The 20,617-nt window shown below is 46.0% G+C and overlaps 1 protein-coding gene across 2 annotated transcripts in view; it reads left to right on the top strand.

Moving 5' to 3' along the window:
• MCF2L2 (MCF.2 cell line derived transforming sequence-like 2) overlaps positions 1–20,617 on the top strand; it is a 482,616-nt gene that overhangs the window by 27,720 nt on the left and 434,279 nt on the right. The window contains exon 1 of one of the 2 annotated variants that reach the window (XM_029058038.1): positions 2,017–2,419. The exons of the other annotated variant lie outside the window; for it this stretch is intronic. Coding sequence (XP_028913871.1) covers positions 2,344–2,419 — 76 coding nt within the window. The 5' untranslated portion in view covers positions 2,017–2,343. Of the gene's footprint in view, positions 1–2,016; positions 2,420–20,617 lie in introns of those variants that run through there. 2 annotated transcript variants of the gene reach the window in all.

Genomic DNA, 20,617 nt, shown 5'->3' with positions numbered 1-20,617 from the left:
CAGGGTTTGCCCCACATGGGGCTCACAGTCTAAGTAGGCTGGAGTAAGATTTAATTCCCATTTTACAGATGAGTAAAATGGGGATCAGAGAGGTTTTAAATGACTTGCTCAAGGTCACAGCAGACAAGTGAAGCAGCGTGGTCTAATGGGTAGAGCATCGACCTGGGAGGCAGAAGGACCTGGGTTCTAATCCAGGGTCTGCCACTTATCTGCCATGTGACCTTGGGCAGGTCATTTAATTCCTCTGAGCCTCAGTTACGTCATCTGTAAAATGGGGACTAAAGTAGCGAATCCCATTTGGGGCATGGACCGTGTCAAACACGATTAGCTTGTATATATCCCAGCGCTTAGATCAGTGCCTGGTACATAGTGAGTGCTTAACAAATACCATTAAAAAAATATGTGGCAGGGTTGGGATTAGAATCCAGGTCTTCATTCAATCATATTTATTAATGTTGGTATTTGTTAAGCACTCACTACGTGCAGAGCACTGTTCTAAGCGGCTGGGGGAGATACAGGATAATCAGGTTGTCCCTCGTGGGGCTTACAGTCTTAATCCCCATTTTACAGATGAGCTAAATGAGGCACAGAGAAGTTAAGTGACTTGCCCACAGTCACACAGCTGACAAGTGGCAGAGCCGGGATTAGAACCCATGACCTCTGACTCCCAAGCCCAAGCTCTTTCCACTGAGCCACGATTTAGTGAGCGCTTACTGTGTGCGGAGCACTGTATGAAGCGCTTAACAAGTAAACAAGCATCAATAGAAATGGCATTTGTTAAGCACTTACTATATGGCAAGCACCGTTCCAAGCACTGGGACAGATGCAAGGTGATCAGGTTGTCGCATGTGGGGCTCACAGTCTTCATCCCCATTTTACAGATGAGGTAACTGAGGCACAGAGAAGTGAAGTGAGGTGCTCACAGTCACACAGCTGACAAGTGGTAGAGCCGGGATTAGAACCCATGACCTCTGACTCCCAAACCCCTGCTCTTTCCGCTAAGCCACACTGCTCCCGATCAGGTCTTTTGATTCCCAGGTCTGTGTTCTTTCCATTAGGCAAAGCTACTTCCCCAAGTATGGGAGAAAGCAATGTTGTAAACTTCTCTTTCCTACTATGGGGGCCCTGATTATAATATAAGGAATCCGGTCTAGAGAATGGCTAATTAAAGTCAGGTATCTGCCCTTCGAAAGGACCTTATAGTTCCATTCGCACTCTCAATCGAGTGGGCTGATTGCTTAGGTTCTAATTGGTTCTAATTGGTTCTAATTCTAATTAGGTTCTGATTGCTACGTTCTTTGATCCAAAGGCAATTTTTGGATTTGACATTGCCTCGATCTCCAGGAACTAAAGATTGGGTCAGTCTCTTGCCTTTCCTCATCTATGAAATTGGGGCTGAAGCAGGGGGAGATGTACTAATTTCACATTTCTTTTACCTAGCACCTGAACAGGGAGAAATCTTTCGGCACAGCCTTGAGGTTCTTGAAGAAAGACATTATGTGACCGTAGATATCTTCCATAAAATGAATCGCTTTAGCCCTTCGGCAGTTAGCGTTAATAGCCATTCTCGAAATCCCCCGGTCCTGAAGACCCGACATCCGAGTGGCTACTTGAAGAGCTCGCGTGAGAAGCACAATAGTTTCCTAGGAGAGCAGTCCGCATCGACTCCTTTCCTGGGTACGTGAGCCCTCCGAATAACGCGTGGTGTCGGAAGCAGCCGCGCGAAAAGTGGGATCTTACTTTTTCACGAGGGCAAGGATTAGATGCAAACACGGGGCGTTGAATAGTTCCTTTCTGCATTCTGCCTGCAGGAGGTAGGAATGGTGCCAATACCAGTTTAGCCAGAAAGGAGAAATGCTGTTAGAGGGTATGAACCGGCATGTGTGCCCTAGAACTAGCTGAGGTTGAGGAAACAGTGTGGAGGATGTGTGAGCTGGATGTGACTCTGTAATACATTAAGTCCGGAATAACACTCCCTCTGACACAAACAGGCAGGTCCCCACCCAAGTTTCTCCGGAATACCGAAGCGAGAGACGGGGCTGGAAAATAACAGGCAGAGAGCAGTTGGAGGATTTCAGAAGACATGTATTTGGAGGTGGGGTGAGTGCCCGGTTGGCTTGGCAAATATTTTATCAGTCAGGGTGAACTAAATTCCACTCGAGGCACTCGAGGCCATGTGGAGATGTGCCCTCACACTGCTCCGACTCGACTTGGCTAGTGGCGAGATGGCTTTCTTCGGAGACGGCGTTGGACGTGTGGCGGAGAATTAGGGTTTTCACCGGGAGGGGCTCGGCCCGTAGGGGAGTCTGGGAAGTTCTGCCGTCCCATCCTGACGAAGCAGCGATGGGAAGTTCCCTCAGGAGGCTGGTCTCGAAATCTTCCAATTCCCAAGAAATTACAGCTGAAGCACAAACTAGTGGTAAGTACTTTTCCAATTCTAAAGAAATCACATCTGAGGCACAAACTAGTGGTAAGAACTTTTCCTCGGCAGTTCGTTCTAAATTCCCCTGTCCATAACAAGAAGGGAGAGAATGACTTCCCCTTGATGCAAAATCTTTTGGTTAAGTCTATTTTCTTTCCGTGATGGTTTCTTGTGCCTTATCGGGTGGGCTTTTAAACATGTAGATATTTCATCAGAGACTTCTTCCTGTTCTGAACTAAGTTTACTTCCCTAATCAGGGCATTGTTTGAGAAGAACTGACTGTATTGTTCCTCCTACAAACAGCAATTATAAGCTTTTTAAACTTGATCTCTTTGGGGTTTTGCCAGAGAAAGGAGGAACTTGAATCCATAGCAACTCAAGTTCATTTCCAAGCTTGGCAAAAGGCTTTCTCTCTATCCAGTGAGCTATCTTTAATAATAATAATAATGATGATGGTATTTGTTAAGCACCTACTATGTGCAAAGCACTGTTCTAAACCCTTGGGGGATACAAGGTGATCAAGTTGTCCCACGTGGGGCTCCCAGTCATAATCCCCATTTGACAGATGATGTAACTGAGGCACAGAGAATAATAATAATAATAATGTTGGTATTTGTTAAGCGCTCACTATGTGCAGAGCACTGTTCTAAGCGCTGGGGTAGACACAGGGGAATCAGGTCGTCCCACGGGGGGCTCACAGTCTTCATCCCCATTTGACAGATGAGGTAACTGAGGCACAGAGAAGTTAAGTGACTGGCCCAAAGTCACACAGCTGACAAGTGGCAGAGCCGGGATTAGAATCCATGACTTCTAACTCCCAAGCCCGGGCTCTTTCCACCAAGCCACGCTGCTTCTCTTTGAAGACCACTTAAGCTCTGCACACATCACCTTTTGTGTCTCAGACAGTCGGCAGTCAGTTGTATTCATTGAGTACTTACTGGGTGCAGAACACTGTACTAAGCGCTTGGGAGAGTACGATGTAACAATAAACGGAAACATTCCTTGGCCACGATGATCTCAGAAGTCTTGGGTGTCACCGAGAGGCAGGAAATCAATCAGTGGTATTTATTGAGTGCTTACGGTGTGCAGAGCATGGTAACTGAGGGCTTGGGGCAATTACAATGTAACGGAGTTTGTAGACACGTTCCCTGCCCACAGCGAGTTATAGTCTAAGATGTCCTAAGCGCTTGGGAGAGTACAATCCCTGGGTGTTGTAATCCTGGCTCGGCCACTTGTCTGCTGTGTGACCTTGGGCAAGTAACGAAACTTCTCTGAGCCTCAGTTACCTCATCTGTAAAATGGAGATTGACATTGTATAGCCCCACGTGGGCCAGAAACTGTGTTCAACCCAATTTGCTCGTACCCACCCCAGCGCTTAAGTACAGTATCTGGCACATGATGCTTCCCTCCTAACAGATTCTTTCACTTCTTTGCTGAACTCAAGCATGTATTCGTCCTCTCAACTCTGACCCCTGTTTTCTGCATTTCACTGCTTAAACCAGATTCCACAGAAATGCCTCTCGGGAGCAATTACAAAGTCATATTTGTAGGGATAGCAGCTCCTCTCAGTGTTGACTATAATGGTAATAACTGCTTTTTAGTAACTGCCAATTTTGATTGAGCGTTGTGGAAAAGCATGAGATATTTGTTTCCTAAAAATTTTACAAGCGATCTATGCTAAGAGCTGCATATTGTACCTCAGGAATATGTACGTATGTACATATCTTTAAATTATGTTTTATAATGTTTTTCATCTTAATGTCTGTCCCTCTAGGCTGCTAGCTTGTTGTAGGCAGGGAATGTGTCTGCCAACTCTGTTATACTGTACTCTCTCTCCCAAGCGCTTAGTACAGTGCTCTGCACACGGCAAGGCTCAGTAGATACCATTGATGATGATAATGATGAGGACTATTCCCACGAAGATGTTCTGATACAAAGTCTAAGACCGTCGGTCACGGTGTACTCCCTGGATTTTTTTGGCTTGCGCTGACGACTTGCATTTAAATTCACCCATTTAAAGATGACATTGTTGATGTGCAGGAAAGCTAAGTGTTCTGAGTGCAGAAAGAGTGGCATAAGTGGTTGTCAGACTAGTATACATTAAATTTAGAAGGAAATGAATACAAATATATTCATCGGGATATTCTCATGGAGTTGTTTCTGAGCACTACAAGCTAGTCCCTTTATACATTCTCCACATTTAAATGCAATTGAATTGGAGGAAAACTACTGATGGAAAAGCCCTTAGGTTGGAGGATTTGGTTTGGTGTTTAACCAATGTCTCATCTGAATTGAAATCAATGCATTCCATTTCAATTTAAAATGAAATATATCATAGTTGCGATATTCGTTAAGCACTTACTAAGTGCCAAGGACTGTAAAATAAAAATAAATGATGGTATCTGTGAAGCGCTTACTGTGTGCCAAGCACTGTTCTAAGCGCTGGGGTAGATACAAGGTAATCAGGTTGTCCCACAGGGGGCTCACAGTCTTAATCCCCCTTTGACAGAGGAGGTCACTGAGGCACAGTGAAGTGACTTGCCCAAGGTCACACAGCTGACTAGCGGCGGAGTCGGGATTAGAACCCACAACCTCTGACTCCCAAGCTCGGGCTCTTTCCACTAAGCCACGCTGCTTCTGTACTGCGGTAGATAACTTAACCGGTCTAAGTAGGAGGGAGAATAAGTATCGAATCTCCTTTCTGCAGATGAGGGAACTGAGGCTCAGAGAAGTGAAGTGACTCACCCAAGGAGAGGGGATTAGAACCCGGGGCATCTGATTTCCCAGGCCGGAGCTCCTTCCACTAGGCCAGGCCGCTTCTCCTCTTCGGACTTAGCTCTGGGAGGCTGACGCGGTGATGAGTGTACGACTCGGAATGTTGTACAGTGAGAGAAGACTTCCTTGTGAGGCGGGAGAGGAACCGACCCATCCATCAATCAATCATATTTATCGAGCGCTTTGTCCTAAGCATTCATTCATTCATTCAATCGTATTTATTGGGCGCTTACTGGGTGCAGAGCGCTGTACTAAGAGCTTGGAAAGTACAATTCAGCAACAGATAGAGACATTCCCTAGCCAACAACGGGCTCACAGTCTAGAAGGGGGAGACAGACAACAAAACAAGTAGACAGGCATCAGTGGCAGCAAGAGCACTTTGGGGAGTACCATGTAATGGAGCTGGTAGACATTTTCCTTGTGCGCAATGAGTTTGCAGTCTAAAATTAGTCTAGAGTGGGATGGAGGGTGGGGCGGCCGTACCAAAGATCTCAGATCTCTAGATGGCTAGAGAAAGAACTGCCCCAGAACGGGCTTTTTCCAACATCCACCGCTTTAGACTGTAAGCACGTTGTGGGCAGGGAATGTGTCTGTTATTCGATTAGACCGTAAGCCCATCAAAGGGCAGGGACTGTCTCTATCTGTTGCCTATTTGTACATTCCAAGCGCTTAGTACAGTGCTCTGCACATAGTAAGCGCTCAATAAATACTATTGAACGAATGAATGAATATTATTGTGTTGTACACGTGCTTTGTACAGTGCTCTGCATGCAATGAGTGCTCAATAAATAGGATCGATTAATGGGGATTGTAGGGCTTATAGGACCATCTGCTATACTACTGAGGCACCCCTCTCTTGAAAAGCACAAAGATATAAGGTTTAAATTCAGTTTCACGATACCCGAATCCACCCTTGTCAGCCAATATAAAGTACTATAGGTAGGTGTCTGCAGAGCATCTTTTGTGGAGAATTTTGTATATGTTGTTCCGTAATCACATAGAGGAGGCATAGTTCTAAAAACCTATAAAAACTCTCATCCTTTTCCTCTTCCCCTCCTTAACTTCCATCTTCAACCGCTCACTCTCCAATGGCTTCTTCCCTTCTGTCTTCAAACAGGCTCACATCTCCCCCATCCCCAAAAAAAAAACTTTCCCTTCACCCCAGAGCCCCCTCCAGTTATTGCCCCATCTCCCTCCTACTCTTCCTTTCCAAACTCCTGGAGGCAGTCGTCTACATTCTCTGCCTCAAATTCTCTCTTCCAAGCTCTCTCCTGGACCCCCTCCAGTCTGGCTTCCGACCCCTCCACTCCACTGAAACCGGCCTCTCGAGGGTCCTTCTTGCCAAATCCGACAGCTCCTACTCCATCTTATTCCTCCTTGACCTCTCAGCCACCTTTGACGCTGTGGACCATCCCCTTCTCCTCGACACATTATCCAACCTTGGCTTCACTGACTCTGTCCTCTCCCGGTTCTCCTCATCTGTTTGGTTGTTCATTCTCAGTCCCCTTCGTGGGCTCCTCCTCCCCCTCCCATCCCCTAACTGTAGGAGTTCCTCAAGGGTCAGTTCTTGGTCCCCTTCTATTCTCCATCTACACTCACCTTGGTGAACACGTTCGCTCCCACGGCTTCAACTATCGTCACTATGTAGAAGACACCCAAATCTGCATCTCCTTCCCATTCTCTCTCCCTCCCTCCAGGCTCGTATCTCCTCCTTGCTCCAGTACATCTCTAGTTGGATGTCCTCCCGCCACCTAGAACTCAACATGTTCCAGACAGAGCTTCTTATCTTCCCTCCCAAACTCTGTCCTCTCCCTGACTTTTCTGTCACTGTGGACGGCACAACCCTCCTTCCCGTCTCACAAGCCCGCAAGCTTGGTGTCATCCTTGACTCCAATCTCTCATTCACCCCCCATATCCAGTCTGTCACCAAAACCTGCCGGTCTCACCTTCACAACGTTGCCAAGATCTGCCCTTTCCTCTCCATCCAAACCGCGACCACGTTAGTACAATCACTCATCCTATCCCCACTGGATTACTGCACAGCCTCCTTTCTGATCTCCCAACCTCCTGCCTCTCCCCACTTCAGTCCATACTTCACTCTGCTGCCCGGATTATCTTTCGACAGAAACGTTCTGGGCATGTCACCTCCCTCTTCAAAAATCTCCAGTGGTCGCCTATCAACCTCCATATCAAGCAAAAACTCCTCACTCTTGGCTTCAAAGCTCTCCATCCCCTTGCCCCCTCTTACCTCACCCTTCTTCTCTCCTTCTACATCCCAGCCCGCACACTCCAGCTTCTCTGGTGCTAACCTTCTCACTGCGCCTCGTTCTTGCCCGTTCCGCTGTCGACCCCGACGCGTGTCCCGCCTCTGGCCTGGAACGCCCTCCCTCCTCACATCCACCAAACAAGCACACTTCCCCCCTTCAAAGCCCTACTGAAAGCTCACCTCCTCCAAGAGGCCTTCCCAAACTAAGCCCCCCTTTTCCTCAGTTCCCCCTCCCTTCCATGTCACCTTGACTCGCTCCCTTTTCTCTTCCCCCCCTTCCTGCCCCGCAGCACTTGTGTATATATGTACGTATCTAGAATTCTATTTCTTTCTATTAATGCCTGTTTACTTGTTTTGATGGGTGTATATCTATAATCCCATTTATTTCTATCGATGCCTGTTTACTTGTTTTGATGTCTGCCTCCCCCCTTCTAGACTGCAGCGTGGCTCAGTGGAAAGAGCACGGGCTTTGGAGTCGGAGTTCATGGGTTCGAATCCCGGCTCGGCCACTTGTCGGCTGTGTGACTTTGGGCAAGTCACTTAACTTCTCTGTGCCTCAGTTACCTCATCTGGAAAATGGGGATTAAGACTGTGAGCCCCACGTGGGACAACCTGATTCCCCTGTGACTACCCCAGCACTTAGAACAGTGCTCGGCACCTAGTAAGCGCTTAACAAATACCAACATTATTATTATTATTATTAGACTGTGAGCCCGGTTTGGACAAGGATCGTTTCTCTTTATTGCTGAATTGTACTTTCCAAGCGCTTAGTGCAGTGCTCTGCTGCACACAGTAAGAGCTCGATAAATATGAGCAAATGAATGAATACTTCTATGTTTTGGGTAATCAGTCGATCAATGGTATTTATTGAGCACTTACTATGTGCAGAGCACTGTACTAAGCACTTGGGAGAGTACATACGACACGGCATAGTGGAAAGAGCATGGGCCTGGGAGTCAGAAGGTCGTGGGTTCTAATCCCAGCTCCACACTTGTCTGCTGTGTGATGTTGGGCAAGTCACTTCACTTCTCTATGCCTCAGTTACCACATCTGTAAAATGGGGATTAAGACTGTGAGCCCCACAAGGGACAACCTGATTACCATGCATCTACTCCAGCGCTTAGAACAGTGCTTGGCAAATAGTAAGTGCTTAACAAATACCATTATTATTATTATTACAGCAGAATTAGCCTATACATTCCCTACTTGTAACAAGCTTCCAGTCTAAATTAGGGGAAAGGTCTAGTTGATCTAGCAAGGTTTCTTCCAGCCCCGTAGTGATTCCTTGGTCCTCTTGAGAAGCAGCGTGTCCTAGTGGAAAGAGCACAGGCCTGGGAGTCAGAGGACCTGGGTTTTAATCCCAACTCTGCCACTTGCCTGCTGTGTGACCTTGGACAAGTCGCTTAACTTCTCTGTGCCCTGGTTTCCTCATCTGTAAACCGGGGATAAAATATCTGTTCCCCCCCCCTCCCCTGAAGCCCTACAGTCTCCATGTGAGCCGCCGTGTCTGAACTGATGATCTCTTCTCCACCCTGATGCTTGGCTCGTAGAACGCACTTAACAAATGCCACAATTATTATTCTCTCAACAGTCTGGTGACCTTTCTTCTGCTGACCCACAGGGGGAGGAAAGTGTAAAATCTGGCAATATGCCCAGACTATTGAATAAGAATTGCTAACTGAAAAACGGTGGAAAGTACAGAGTGGGTGGAAGAAGAGGAGGAGGAGGACGAGGTGACAATCGGGCTCCTGTGAGCCCGACAGTTTTTTAGGATCGGTTTTTGTACCAGGTCTTAGGGTGCAGTTAGGGGAAGCAGCGAGGTTCAGTGGCTAGAGCATGGGCCTAGGAGTCAGGAGGACCTGGATTCTAATCCCACCTCCACCACTTGTCTGCTGTGTGACCTTGGACAAGTCACTTGCAGTTCTCTGTGGCTCAGTTACCTCGTCTGCAAAACGACTGTGAGCCCGATGACTGTGAGTCCATCAGTGGACAGGGATTGTCTCTATCTGTTGCCGAATTGTATATTCCAAGCACTTAGTACAGTGCTCTGCACATAGTAAGCGCTCAATAAATACTATTGAACGAGGGTCAGGAACTGTGTTTGACCCGATTGTCTTGTATCCATCCGGCGCTTAATACAGTGTCTGGCACATAGTAAGCATGTAACAAATACCACATTATTATTATTGATTACTATTAATGTGTCACAATCATATTTGACTGACATGGGGAATCCTTGCTACACATCCAAGTCAGTTTGGAAGTGATGGCAGTCCTTCTATATCAAACTTATGTTGCCTTTTCATGTTAACACATGGAGAGTTAAGGCACCAGACTCATTCCGCGCCTCGCTTCTCATCTGAGCCAACTCTGGTGCCCCCGATGAAGGGGCTTAGCCACTCAAATCAGGGAGAGTTATAATTAGGAGGAACCCTCAGGAGGATGAAATTACAAAGCCCTGGGAGACAAAATAGCAATTATGCTTTATTTCACAACACTTTAAACAATTAATTTGTGTTGTTTTGCAAATTTTAAAAACAAGCCAGGGCTGCAGAGAGCAACTGATTGTTCACTCGGTGCTACTTGCCTGAGGAGAGAGGTGGGAGATAGTTAAGGGTTGGAATTAAGGGCCACGGATAATCTTTCCCCAGATCAGGTAGACTGGGTGCAGCTCCTCTTCTTGCCCTTGTTCCCTGCTAAATGCGGCTTTGGTAATCTTTTATAAGATCCACGGGATTCAGCTGTGTTCAATAAATACTATTAAACGGAAGCAGCATGGCCTAGTGGAAAGGGCATGGGCCTGGGAGTCAGAGAAGCTGGTTTCTAATCCCTGGCTGTCTGCTGTGTGATTTTAGGCAAGTCATTTAACATCTCTGTGCCTCAGTTCCCTTCTGCAAAATGGGGATTCAATACCTGTTCTCCTCCTACTTATTCTGGCAGCCCCATGTGGGAGCTGATTATCCCGTATCTGCCCTGGCATGCTGTAGCACTTAAAAATGCCACGGTCTTCATTATTATTAGTACTATTGTTATTGATTGCTTGGGTCCTGGCTGCCAGGAAATTTTTATTTCCCAAGTAAACCCTCCATAAAATGATCAAATATTGCAATATAACAGAGTTGGAAGACACGTTCCCTGCCTCCACACACGGGAAGCGCTCGGTGAATACCATTGAGTAAGATCGAAATTATTTTTTACTCTTATTTTTTTAGTAGTATCAATCGATCTGTGTTATTTATTGAGCACATTCTACATGTAGAGCATTCTTCTAAGCAATAGAGTCGATAGAAACAATCACTGCCCAGAAGGAGTGTACAGTTGAGAAGGGGAGACGTTTATTTTAAGATAATGGAAGCGAAAGAGTATAGGATTACATTCTTTCCACACAGTAAGCACTCAATAAATACAATTAATTGATTAATATACCTAAGTGCTATCTCGTCTACATTGCTGCCTGCCTCTCCCTGCAGTCCTCCTCTGGCCTGGAACGCCCTCCCTCCTCAAATCCGCCAGACAATTACTTTCCCCTGCTTCAAAGCCTTATTGAAGGCACATCTCCTCCAAGAGGCCCTCCCTGACTGAGCCCTCATTTCCTCTTTTCTCCCACTCCCTTCTGTGTTACCCTGATTTCTCCCTTTATTCATCACCACCTTCCCCAGGTCCACAGCACTTAGGTATATATATGTCTGTAATTTATTTATTTATATTAATATTCAATCGTATTTATTGAGTGCTTATTGTGTTCAGAGCACTGTACTAAGTACTTGGGAGAGCACAATATAGCAACAGTCACATCCCCTGTCTAGGCTTACAGTCTAGAGGGGGGAGACGGACATCAATATCAATAAAGAAAATTACAGATATGTACGTAAGCGCCGTGGAGCTCGGAGCGGGGAAGAGCAAAGGGAGCAAGTCGGGGCGATGCAGGAGGGAGTGGGAGATGAGGAAATGTGGGACTTAGTCTGGGAAGGCCTCTTGGAGGAGACGGGCCTTCAGTAAGGCTTTGAAGGGTGGGGGAGAGTCATTGGCGGATTTGAGGAGGGAGGGCGTTCCAGGCCAGAGGCGGGATGTAGGCCAAGGATCAACGGCGAGACGGGCGAGATCAGGGCACAGTGGGAAGGTTCGCACAAGAGGAGCGAAGTGTGCGGGCTGGGTTGTAGAAGGAGAGAAATGAGGTGAGGTAGGAGGGGGCAAGGTGATGGAGTGTTTTGAAGCCAGTGGTGAGGAGTTTCTGTTTGATATGGAGATGAATGGGCAACCCCTGCAGTTTTTTGAGGAGCATAGTGACATGTCCTGAACGTTTCTGTAGAAAGATGATACAGACAGAAGAGCGAAGTATGGACTCACATCCCCTCAGCACTGTACTCATCCGCTCAACTGTATATATCTTCATTACCCTATTTATTTTGTTAATGAGACGTGCATCACCTTGATTCTATTTATCTGCTATTGTTTTAATGAGATGTTCTTCCCCTCGATTCTATTTATTGTCACTGTTCTTGTCCGTCCGTCTCCCCCGATTGGACCGTGAGCCCGTCAGAGGGCAGGGACCGTCTCTATCTGTTACCGATTTGTACATTCCAAGCGCTTAGTACAGTGCTCTGCACATAGTAAGCGCTCAATAAATACTACTGAATGAATGAATGAATGCCTGGAGTGGGGAGAGACAGGAGGAGCGGTGTGATGAAGTGGCAGGATGCCAGTCTGGAAGCCAGAGGACCTGGGTTCGATGTGTGACTGTGGGCGAGTCACTTAACTTCCCTGTACTTCAGTTTCCCCATCTGTGAAATGGGGATAATACCTGCCTTGTCCCCTTACATCACAGGTTTGTTGTGAGGGTTGAAAATGAACTAATTAATGTGAAAGCACTTTGGTAATAAAAGCACTATAGCAAACCAATGTATGATTATTCATTCAATCATATCTACTGAGCGCTTTCTGTGTGCAGAGCACTGTACTAAGGGCTTGGAAAGTACAATTGAGCAACAAATAGAGACAATCCCTGCCCACACTGGGCTCACAGTGTAGAAGGGGGAAGACAGGCATCAAAACAAATAAACAGGCACCTATAGTATCAATATAAATAGATAGAATTATAGATATATGTGCATCATTAATATAAATAAGAATAATTATAAATATGGACATATATACACAAGTGTTGTGAGGGGGGAGGGGAGCAGAGCAAATGGAGTGACTTGGGATGATGGGGAGGGGAAGGGGAGGAGAGGAAAAGGGGGGCTTAGTCTGGGAAGGCCTCCAGGAGGAGGTGAGCCTTCAGTAGGGCTTTGAAAGGGGGGAACTGTGATTGTTTGGGAGATTTGAGGACGGAGGGCGTTGCAGGCCAGAGGTAGGAGGTGGGCCAGGGGTCGGCAGCGAGACGGGGCAAGATCGAGGCACAGTGAGAAGGTTAGCGGCACCCGCGGAGCGGAGAGTGCCGGCTGGGATGGAGAAGGAGAGAGGGGAGATGAGGTAAAAAGGGGCAAGGTGATGGAGGCCTTTGAAGCCAATAGTGAGGAGATTTTGCTTCATAGATATTATTAATATCTGTCTCCCCGCCCCCAGACTCTAAATTCACTGCGGGCAGGAAATGTGTCTGTTATATTGTTGTGCTCTACTCTCCCAAGTGTTTAGTACACTGCTCTGCGCACGGTAAGAGCTCAATAAATGATTGATTATTAATAAATACAAATTCCAAAATAAACACATTAATTAATATAAATGAATAAATACAATAATAAATAGTTATTCGTAATAACAATAGTGGTATTTGTCAAGAGAGTACTATGTTCCCAGCACTGTACTCAGCGCTTGGGTGGATACAAGCAGATCGGGTTGGACACAGTCCCTGTCCCACGTAAGGCTCACAGTCTTCATCCCTATTTTACATATGAGGTAACTGATGATGATGATGATGATGATGGTATCTGTTAAGCACTTACTATGTGCCAAGCACTGTCCTAAGCGCTGCGGCAAATACAAGGTAATCAGGATGTCCCGTGTGGGGAGCAAAGTCTTAATCGCCATTTTACAGATGAGGTAACTGAGGCCCAGAGAAGTGAAGTGACTTGTCCAAAGTCACACAGCTGACAAGCGGTGGAGCCGGGATTAGAACCCAGGACCTCCGACTCCCAAACCTGAGCTCTGTCCTCTAAGCCACGTTACTTCTCAGTTCGATTGATTGACTGATGGTGAGATAGCAAGAAGCAGCTTGGCATAGTGGATAGAGCTCGGGCCTGGGAGTCAGCAGGGCATGGGTTCTAATCCCAGCTCTGCCACTTGTCTGCTGTGTCACTTCACTTCTCTGGGCCTCAGTTCCCTCATCTGTAAAATGGGGATTGAGACCGTGAGCCCCACGAGGGACGGGGACTGTGTCCATCCTGATTTGCTTGTGTCCGTGCCAGTGTTCAGAACAGTGCCTGGCATATAGTGGCTCAGTGGAGTCAGAGGTCATGGGTTCGAATCCCAGCTCCGCCACTTGTCAGCTGGGTGACTGTGGGCAAGTCACTTCACTTCTCTGGGCCTAAATTCCCTCATCTGTAAAATGGGGATTAACTGTGAGCCTCACATGGGACAACTTGATTATCCTATATCTACCTCAGCGCTTAGAACAGTGCTCTGCACATAGTAAGCGCTTAACAAATAATAATAATAATAAGGTTGGTATTTGTTAAGCGCTTACTATATGCAGAGCACTGTTCTAAGCGCTGGGGTAAATACAGAGTAATCAGGTTGTCCCACAGGAGGCTCACAGTCTTGATCCCCATTTTACAGATGAGGTAACTGAGGCACAGAGAAGTGAAGTGACTTGCCCACAGTCACCCAGCTGACAAGCAGCGGAGCCGGGATTCGAACCCATGACCTCTGACTCCCAAGCCCGTGCCCTTTCCGCTGAGCCACGCTGCTTATTATTATATAGTACATGCTTAACAAATACCATAATTATTCTTATTATTCTTACTAGTGGTGACGGTTAAAAGCGATAAAGCTGGGAGCCAGGGCCCAGAGATTTCTCTTGTGTGTGTGTGTAGTTTCCTTTGTATTCAAAGAAGACGTCTTCGACAGTGAAATTCAGCTATGATTGCACGTGTGGCTGAAAAGAACAACGCAGAGTTCACAGTCCTAGCTGTATATGCGCACGAAAGTTTAAATGGTTTTTGTTCATTCGATTATATTTATCGAGTGCTTACTGCATGCAAAGCCCTGTACTAAGAGCTTAAACACTTACACTGTGTGTCTGCCCCTTTCGCACACGGGAGTCACAGTCTAAGTATTGAATCCCTATTTCCCAGGTGAGGAAACTGAGGCACAGAGAAGTTAGTGACTTGCCCATGGCCACCCAGTAGGCAAATGGCAGAGACGACATTAGAATTTAGGTCCTCTGGCTCCTAGACTTGTACTCTTTTCATTAGGCCACCCTCGTGTTGTTGTATTTAATATCTGTATTTAAATTAATGTCTCAAGCTTTGGCTTAAATTCTGTAGCCGTTTAGATGGCACAAATTTCATTTTCTGATCTCTTACCTAAAACTTAAGTCTTTCAAATGTCTAATTATCCTTTGGGAAATAGTAGTTTTGATAATCTCCGGTTACCGCTCTTCTCATTTAAATGTATTTAATGCCTGGTGCTGCTTTCTGTTTTTCCCAGGGGTGCGATACCGTCGGTCACCCTTGTCGGTCACCGCTTTGGCAAGTTAGAAAAATGACATTTAAAGGACTGTCGGAAGGCAGCTTGGGCCCCTGAAATGGTCAAGAAAAGTGCCTCTCCGCAAACCTTTATTTATCTTTCTTCCCCAAGATGGTCTGCTTCTAGTCATCAAGCAAATTCACAGTCGACTTCTTTTTTCTGCACCTATATGTTGCTCAAATACGACGCGGCTGTCACTTTTGATTGACGTACTTGCTGCTTCTCGGTTCCTGTATTCCTTTTAATGTGATACAGTGATTTGAAATGAGTCTATTTCGGTAGAAACAGCTTTTTTCAAATGCCGGATATTTTTCAAGACCTCTACCACAGTCTTTGCTATGTAATGTAATTTTCAATCTCATGGTATTGCTGCTTTTTTAATTTGTTCATTCTCAACCAAATTCTGGTTATTTTCTGCCATATAATATCATCTATGGTAGTTTCCCATCAACTGCATTTGTAGTATATTCACTTGAGCTGCTTGACATATTTTGTTTCAATTCAGTTCCTCCACTTCTGGGCACTTTTCCCATATTTCCTCATTTCTTATTTCCGTCTTGATTTGATCTATAATGACAGAATCTACTAGGTTCTCAAAATTGTAGCTTTGGCTTAAATTCTGTAGCCATTTAGAGGGCACAAATTTCATTTTCCGAACTCTTACCTAAAACTTAAATCTTTCAACTGTCTAATTATCCTTTGGGAAATAGTAGTTCTGATAATCTCAGGTTACCGCTCTTCTCAGCCTCCCTTAGATTAAAACTACTACGCATTAAATCAGTTTGGTCATCTAACATAGCTGGGAACACGGGTGCCTTCTGAAAGTTATTTTTTTAGATTCAGTCGACTAGTTGTCAAACTTATGCATTTATTTTTTTTCAGCCATTTTCAGCATGATTTTAAAGCCTTTATTCATTCGTTCATTCAATAGTATTTATTGAGCGCTTACTATGTGCAGAGCACTGTACTAAGCGCTTGGAATGGACAAATGGGTAACAGATAATGACAGTCCCTGTCCCCTGACGGGCTTACGGTCTAATCGGGGGAGGCGGACAGACAAGAACAATAGCAATAGCAATAAATAGAATTTTTAGCTAATCCATAGCTAGATATGTAATCCTGTTTTTTAAAACAGTTTGTACTCTATTTTCAGTGTATTCCCAGTATCATGTTGTGTATCATCACTTCTTAAGGCTCAATTACTACATACAACTAACCGCTTGTTTATTTTTATCACCTTCGGGCTCCTATAATTCAGGGGATGGATTTTTGCAGAATCCCACGTTAAGGAAAACCTGCATCGTAGTACTCATTATGAATCTGATGCAGGGTACATATGTGCAACTCTTTCTTCCAACCCCGTGTCACACTTTGTGCAGACAGGCGCATGTTGTCAAAAGAAGGTTTTCTAATTCTGCTGTCACGTTTCTATCCAAAATGCAGAGTGCAGACACTTGTTCTGGAAGAACTGGGAATGTTTAATTATTTGTGAGTGCCTTCCGTGCTCTCTTGCTGCTTTTTCATTCTGCCCAAACGGTATCGAAGAAAATGTGGAGAGGAAGGTTTGGGCCGGTCCTAGAGAAGCTCTTTAGGGGTGTTAATAGAAAAGAGCTAGAGCCGTTCCACATATGGGCTCGCAGATTGAAAAAACCCTTGGCCGAACTGTGCTACTTTACAATTCTGCTGCCTCCTTCTCCATCACTTGATTCTCTTGGGAAAGGGGAGGACCTGGTGGAGCCGAGTCTTTGCATTTGTCATTGAAGTGTGCAGTTAATTCCTTTCCAAGAAAAAAGTGGATACCTAAAGTACTACTTTTAAAAAAATGGTATTTGTTAATAATGATAAGGTTGGTATCTGTTAAGCGCTTACTATGTGCAGAGCACTGTTCTAAGCGCTGAGGTAGAGGGTGATCGGATTGTCTCACGGGGGGCTCACAGCGTTAGTCCCCATTTTACAGATGAGGTAACTGAGGCACAGAGAAGTTAAGTGACTTGCCCACAGTCACACAGCTGACAAGTGGCAGAGTCGGGATTCGAACCCAGGACCTCTGACTCCCAAGCCCGGGTTCTTTCCGCTGAGCCACGTTGTTAAGGGCTTACTGTGTGCCAGGTACTGTACTAAGCACCGGGATGGATATAAGATAATCAGGTCGGATTCAGTCCCTGTACCACATGAGGTTCACAGTCTTAATCCCCATTTTACAAATGAGGGAACTGAGGCACCGAGAAGTTAAGCGACTCACCCAGGGTCACACAGCAGACAAGTTGTGGAGCCGAAATTAGAACCCAGGTCCTCTGACTCTCAGGGACCTTCCACTAGAGAAGATATTTCTACATATGATGGGCAGAAACCTGAGGGCATTGTTTTTGCTAGAAGTGAATAGAAACACCACCTCCTGGAATATGAGGACTTCCCAGTGAATAAAAAGCAGCATGGCCTAGTGCATAGAACACGGGGCAGGAAACCAGAAGGACTTGGGTTCTATTCCTGGCCCTCCCATTTGTCTGCTACGTGACCTTGGGCAAGTCACGTAACTTCTCCGTGCCACAGCCTCACCTGTAAAATTAATTCAATCGTATGATTGAGCACTTTCTACGTGCAGAGCACTGTATTAAGCGTTTGGAAAGTACAATTTGGCAACAGATAGAGACAACCCTACCCAACAGCGGGCTCACAGTTTAGAACGGGCTGTGAGCCCCACTTGGGACGTGGCCTGTGTTGAGCCTGTTAGCTTGTACCTACCCCAGCGCTTATTACAGTACCTGGCACATAGTAAGCACCTAACAAATACCATTAAAAAAAAAAAAAGAAATCCAAAGGTTTTTCTAGATCAAGACCCCGATTCCTGGCTCCAAGGTACGTTCTCTCAGATTTTACTCCAACTGGGAGTCCAAGGGGATTTCGTCACCAGCTTGGGCTCTGAAGCCCACATAGTAACCGTCTCCGAGGATGATCTTCCAGGAAGCTACTGTCCGTATAAATTTCATCTATCTCATCCTTTCTTGCCTCTTCCTAAGCCAGTAAGTCTGGGAGGAAGTCCTTGGGGACATTTCACGAATAGCTCCCTCGTTTCCTGTCTCCGGAATGAAGTTCCTCATGTCGGCTGCTGCTCTTGTGATTACTGAGTGATTAGTACAAGTGCTTAGTACAGTGCCGTGCGCACAGTAAGCACTCGGTCAACCCAGTTGAATGAGTTTGCCGCGTCAGTCCGCCAACCACGGCAACCTCAGGATGTAGGTTAGAGAAGCAGCGCGGCTTAGTGGCAAGAGCCCGGGCTTGGGAGTCAGAGGTCGTGGGTTCAAATCTCGGCTCCGCCGCTTGTCAGCTGTGTGACTTAGGGCGAGTCACTTCACTTCTCTGTGCCTCAGCGATCTCATCTGTAAAATGGGGATTGTGAGACGACGTGATTACCCTGTATCTACCCCGGCGCTTAGAACGGCGCTCGGCACATAGTAAGCGCTTAACAGATACCAACATTATTATTATTACGTGGTCACTTGCTTAAATGATGTCCCAGCTGTCCCACACTTTCCCCTTCCCATTCAATCCGTGCTCGAGACAGCAGGAAGCCTTGATGCTCTGCTTCGAAAGCAGGGCCGGTATTACATGGAAATCTCACAGGGTCTTTAAGCTGGATCCTAAAAAAAAAGTCAGCACCATTTTTCTTCTGAGGGGGGAACGGACAGAAAGCGTGTAGTTCAGATAACATGTCGGTAGCGGGGCGGAGGAGGAGGGTGGGGGAAGAATCCCATTAGAGCTTTCTTGAAGATAAGTAAATTCGGATCTTCCAAGCTATAGTTTCCATCATGTCATCCCTTGGCCCAGAGGATTTGGAGATATAGATATCATGCAGAATAATAAGTGAATAAATAATAGATGAGTCACTAATGGAGTTTTTTAGGTGTTTTTTTTTTTTAACTTAATGGAAGCTTGCTGCTCTTTGGGCTGGAAAGCTTCTGTCTCCTGGGTAAATTCTAATCCTATTATAAATCACTTGAACGGTTTTTTCCAAAGAAAACCAAGCAATTATTTAAAACCAACTGTTATTTGTTTATCGGATTTTTAAGTGACTTGGTGACTGGACCCCAAAATGAGTAGAAATCTTCCAGTGGAATTGGAAAGCAGAGCAAACATCTTAGACAGGAGTAAAAGAATTGTGGTGCTGGGCCTTAGTTAACTCCATATAAAAAGCTGGAATTGTTTCAATAGGCATGAGAAGCCACGTGGCCTAGTGGATAGATCATTGGCCTGAGACTCAGAAGGACCTGGGTTCTAATTCTGGCTTCACTATTGTCTGCTGTGTGCCTTTGGGCAAGTCACTTAACTTCCCTGTGCCTCAGTTATCTCATCTGTAAAATGGGGATTAAGACTGAGAGCTCCACATGGGACAGAGAATGTGTCCAACCTGATTAGTTTATATCTACCCCAGCGCTTAGTACAGTGCCTGGCACATAGTAAGCACTTAACAAATTATTGTTGTTGTCTTATGCCGTCGTGTCTGACCAAAGAGATGCCAATAATAATAATGTTGGTATTCGTTAGGCGCTTACTATGTGCCGAGCACTGTTCTAAGCGCTGGGGTAGATATAAACTAATCAGGTTGGACACATTCTCTGTCCCATGTGGGCCTCAGTTCCCTCGTCTGTAAAACGGGGATGAAGACCGTGAGCCCCACGTGGGACAACCCGATTCCCCTGTGTCTGCCCCAGCGCTTAGAACAGTGCTCTGCACATAGTAAGCGCTTAACAAATACCAACAAATACCGACATTATTAGAGGGCTGGAAACTCTCCAGGTGCCACCCTGAGAGGTAACTTAACGAATACCATGAAAGAAAAAGAACAGGAAGCCTCTTTTTAGTCATAATTCCATTTGATACCCAGTGTTTAACTAATGCTCACATTGTTTGGGCTTTGCAGGTGCAATAATCCATGAGGGAGGCAGTCCTCATTATTCCTGATCCTGCCCTGGGAAACCCCAAATGATAATTAATAATAATAATAATAATTGTGGTACTTGTTAAGCGCTTATATGTCCCGGCACTAAAATAAGTGGATACAAGCAAATCGGGGTAGGCACGGTCCCAGTCCCATATGGGGCTCAGAGTCTCAATCCCCATTTTACAGATGAGGTAATTGAGGTCCAGAGAAGTGAAGTGACTTCCCCAAGGTCACACAGCAGGTAAGTGGTGGAGCCAAGATTAGAACCCATGCCTTCTGACTCCCAGCCTGGGAGCATTTGACTTTTCCAACTTTCCACCAGGCCCATTCCCCTACCCGCCCTGCCCCTGGGCGATAGAGACCCCCAGGGGAAGGTCATCCCTGCGGTTCATCCAATTTGAGCAATTCCTCTGGGTCCCACACCTTAGGGAACCCTTCATCTCCTAAACCTGTGTACTCTTGCATGGCCTAGTGGAAAGAGCACGGGCCTGAGAGTCAGAGGATCCGGGTTCTGATCCCGGATCCGACA

This window comes from Ornithorhynchus anatinus, chromosome 1, assembly GCF_004115215.2.
Source record: "Ornithorhynchus anatinus isolate Pmale09 chromosome 1, mOrnAna1.pri.v4, whole genome shotgun sequence".
Taxonomy (NCBI): Eukaryota; Metazoa; Chordata; class Mammalia; order Monotremata; family Ornithorhynchidae; genus Ornithorhynchus; species Ornithorhynchus anatinus.
Note: the sequence above shows the minus strand (reverse complement) of the source record. Positions and strands in the feature narration are given on the sequence as shown.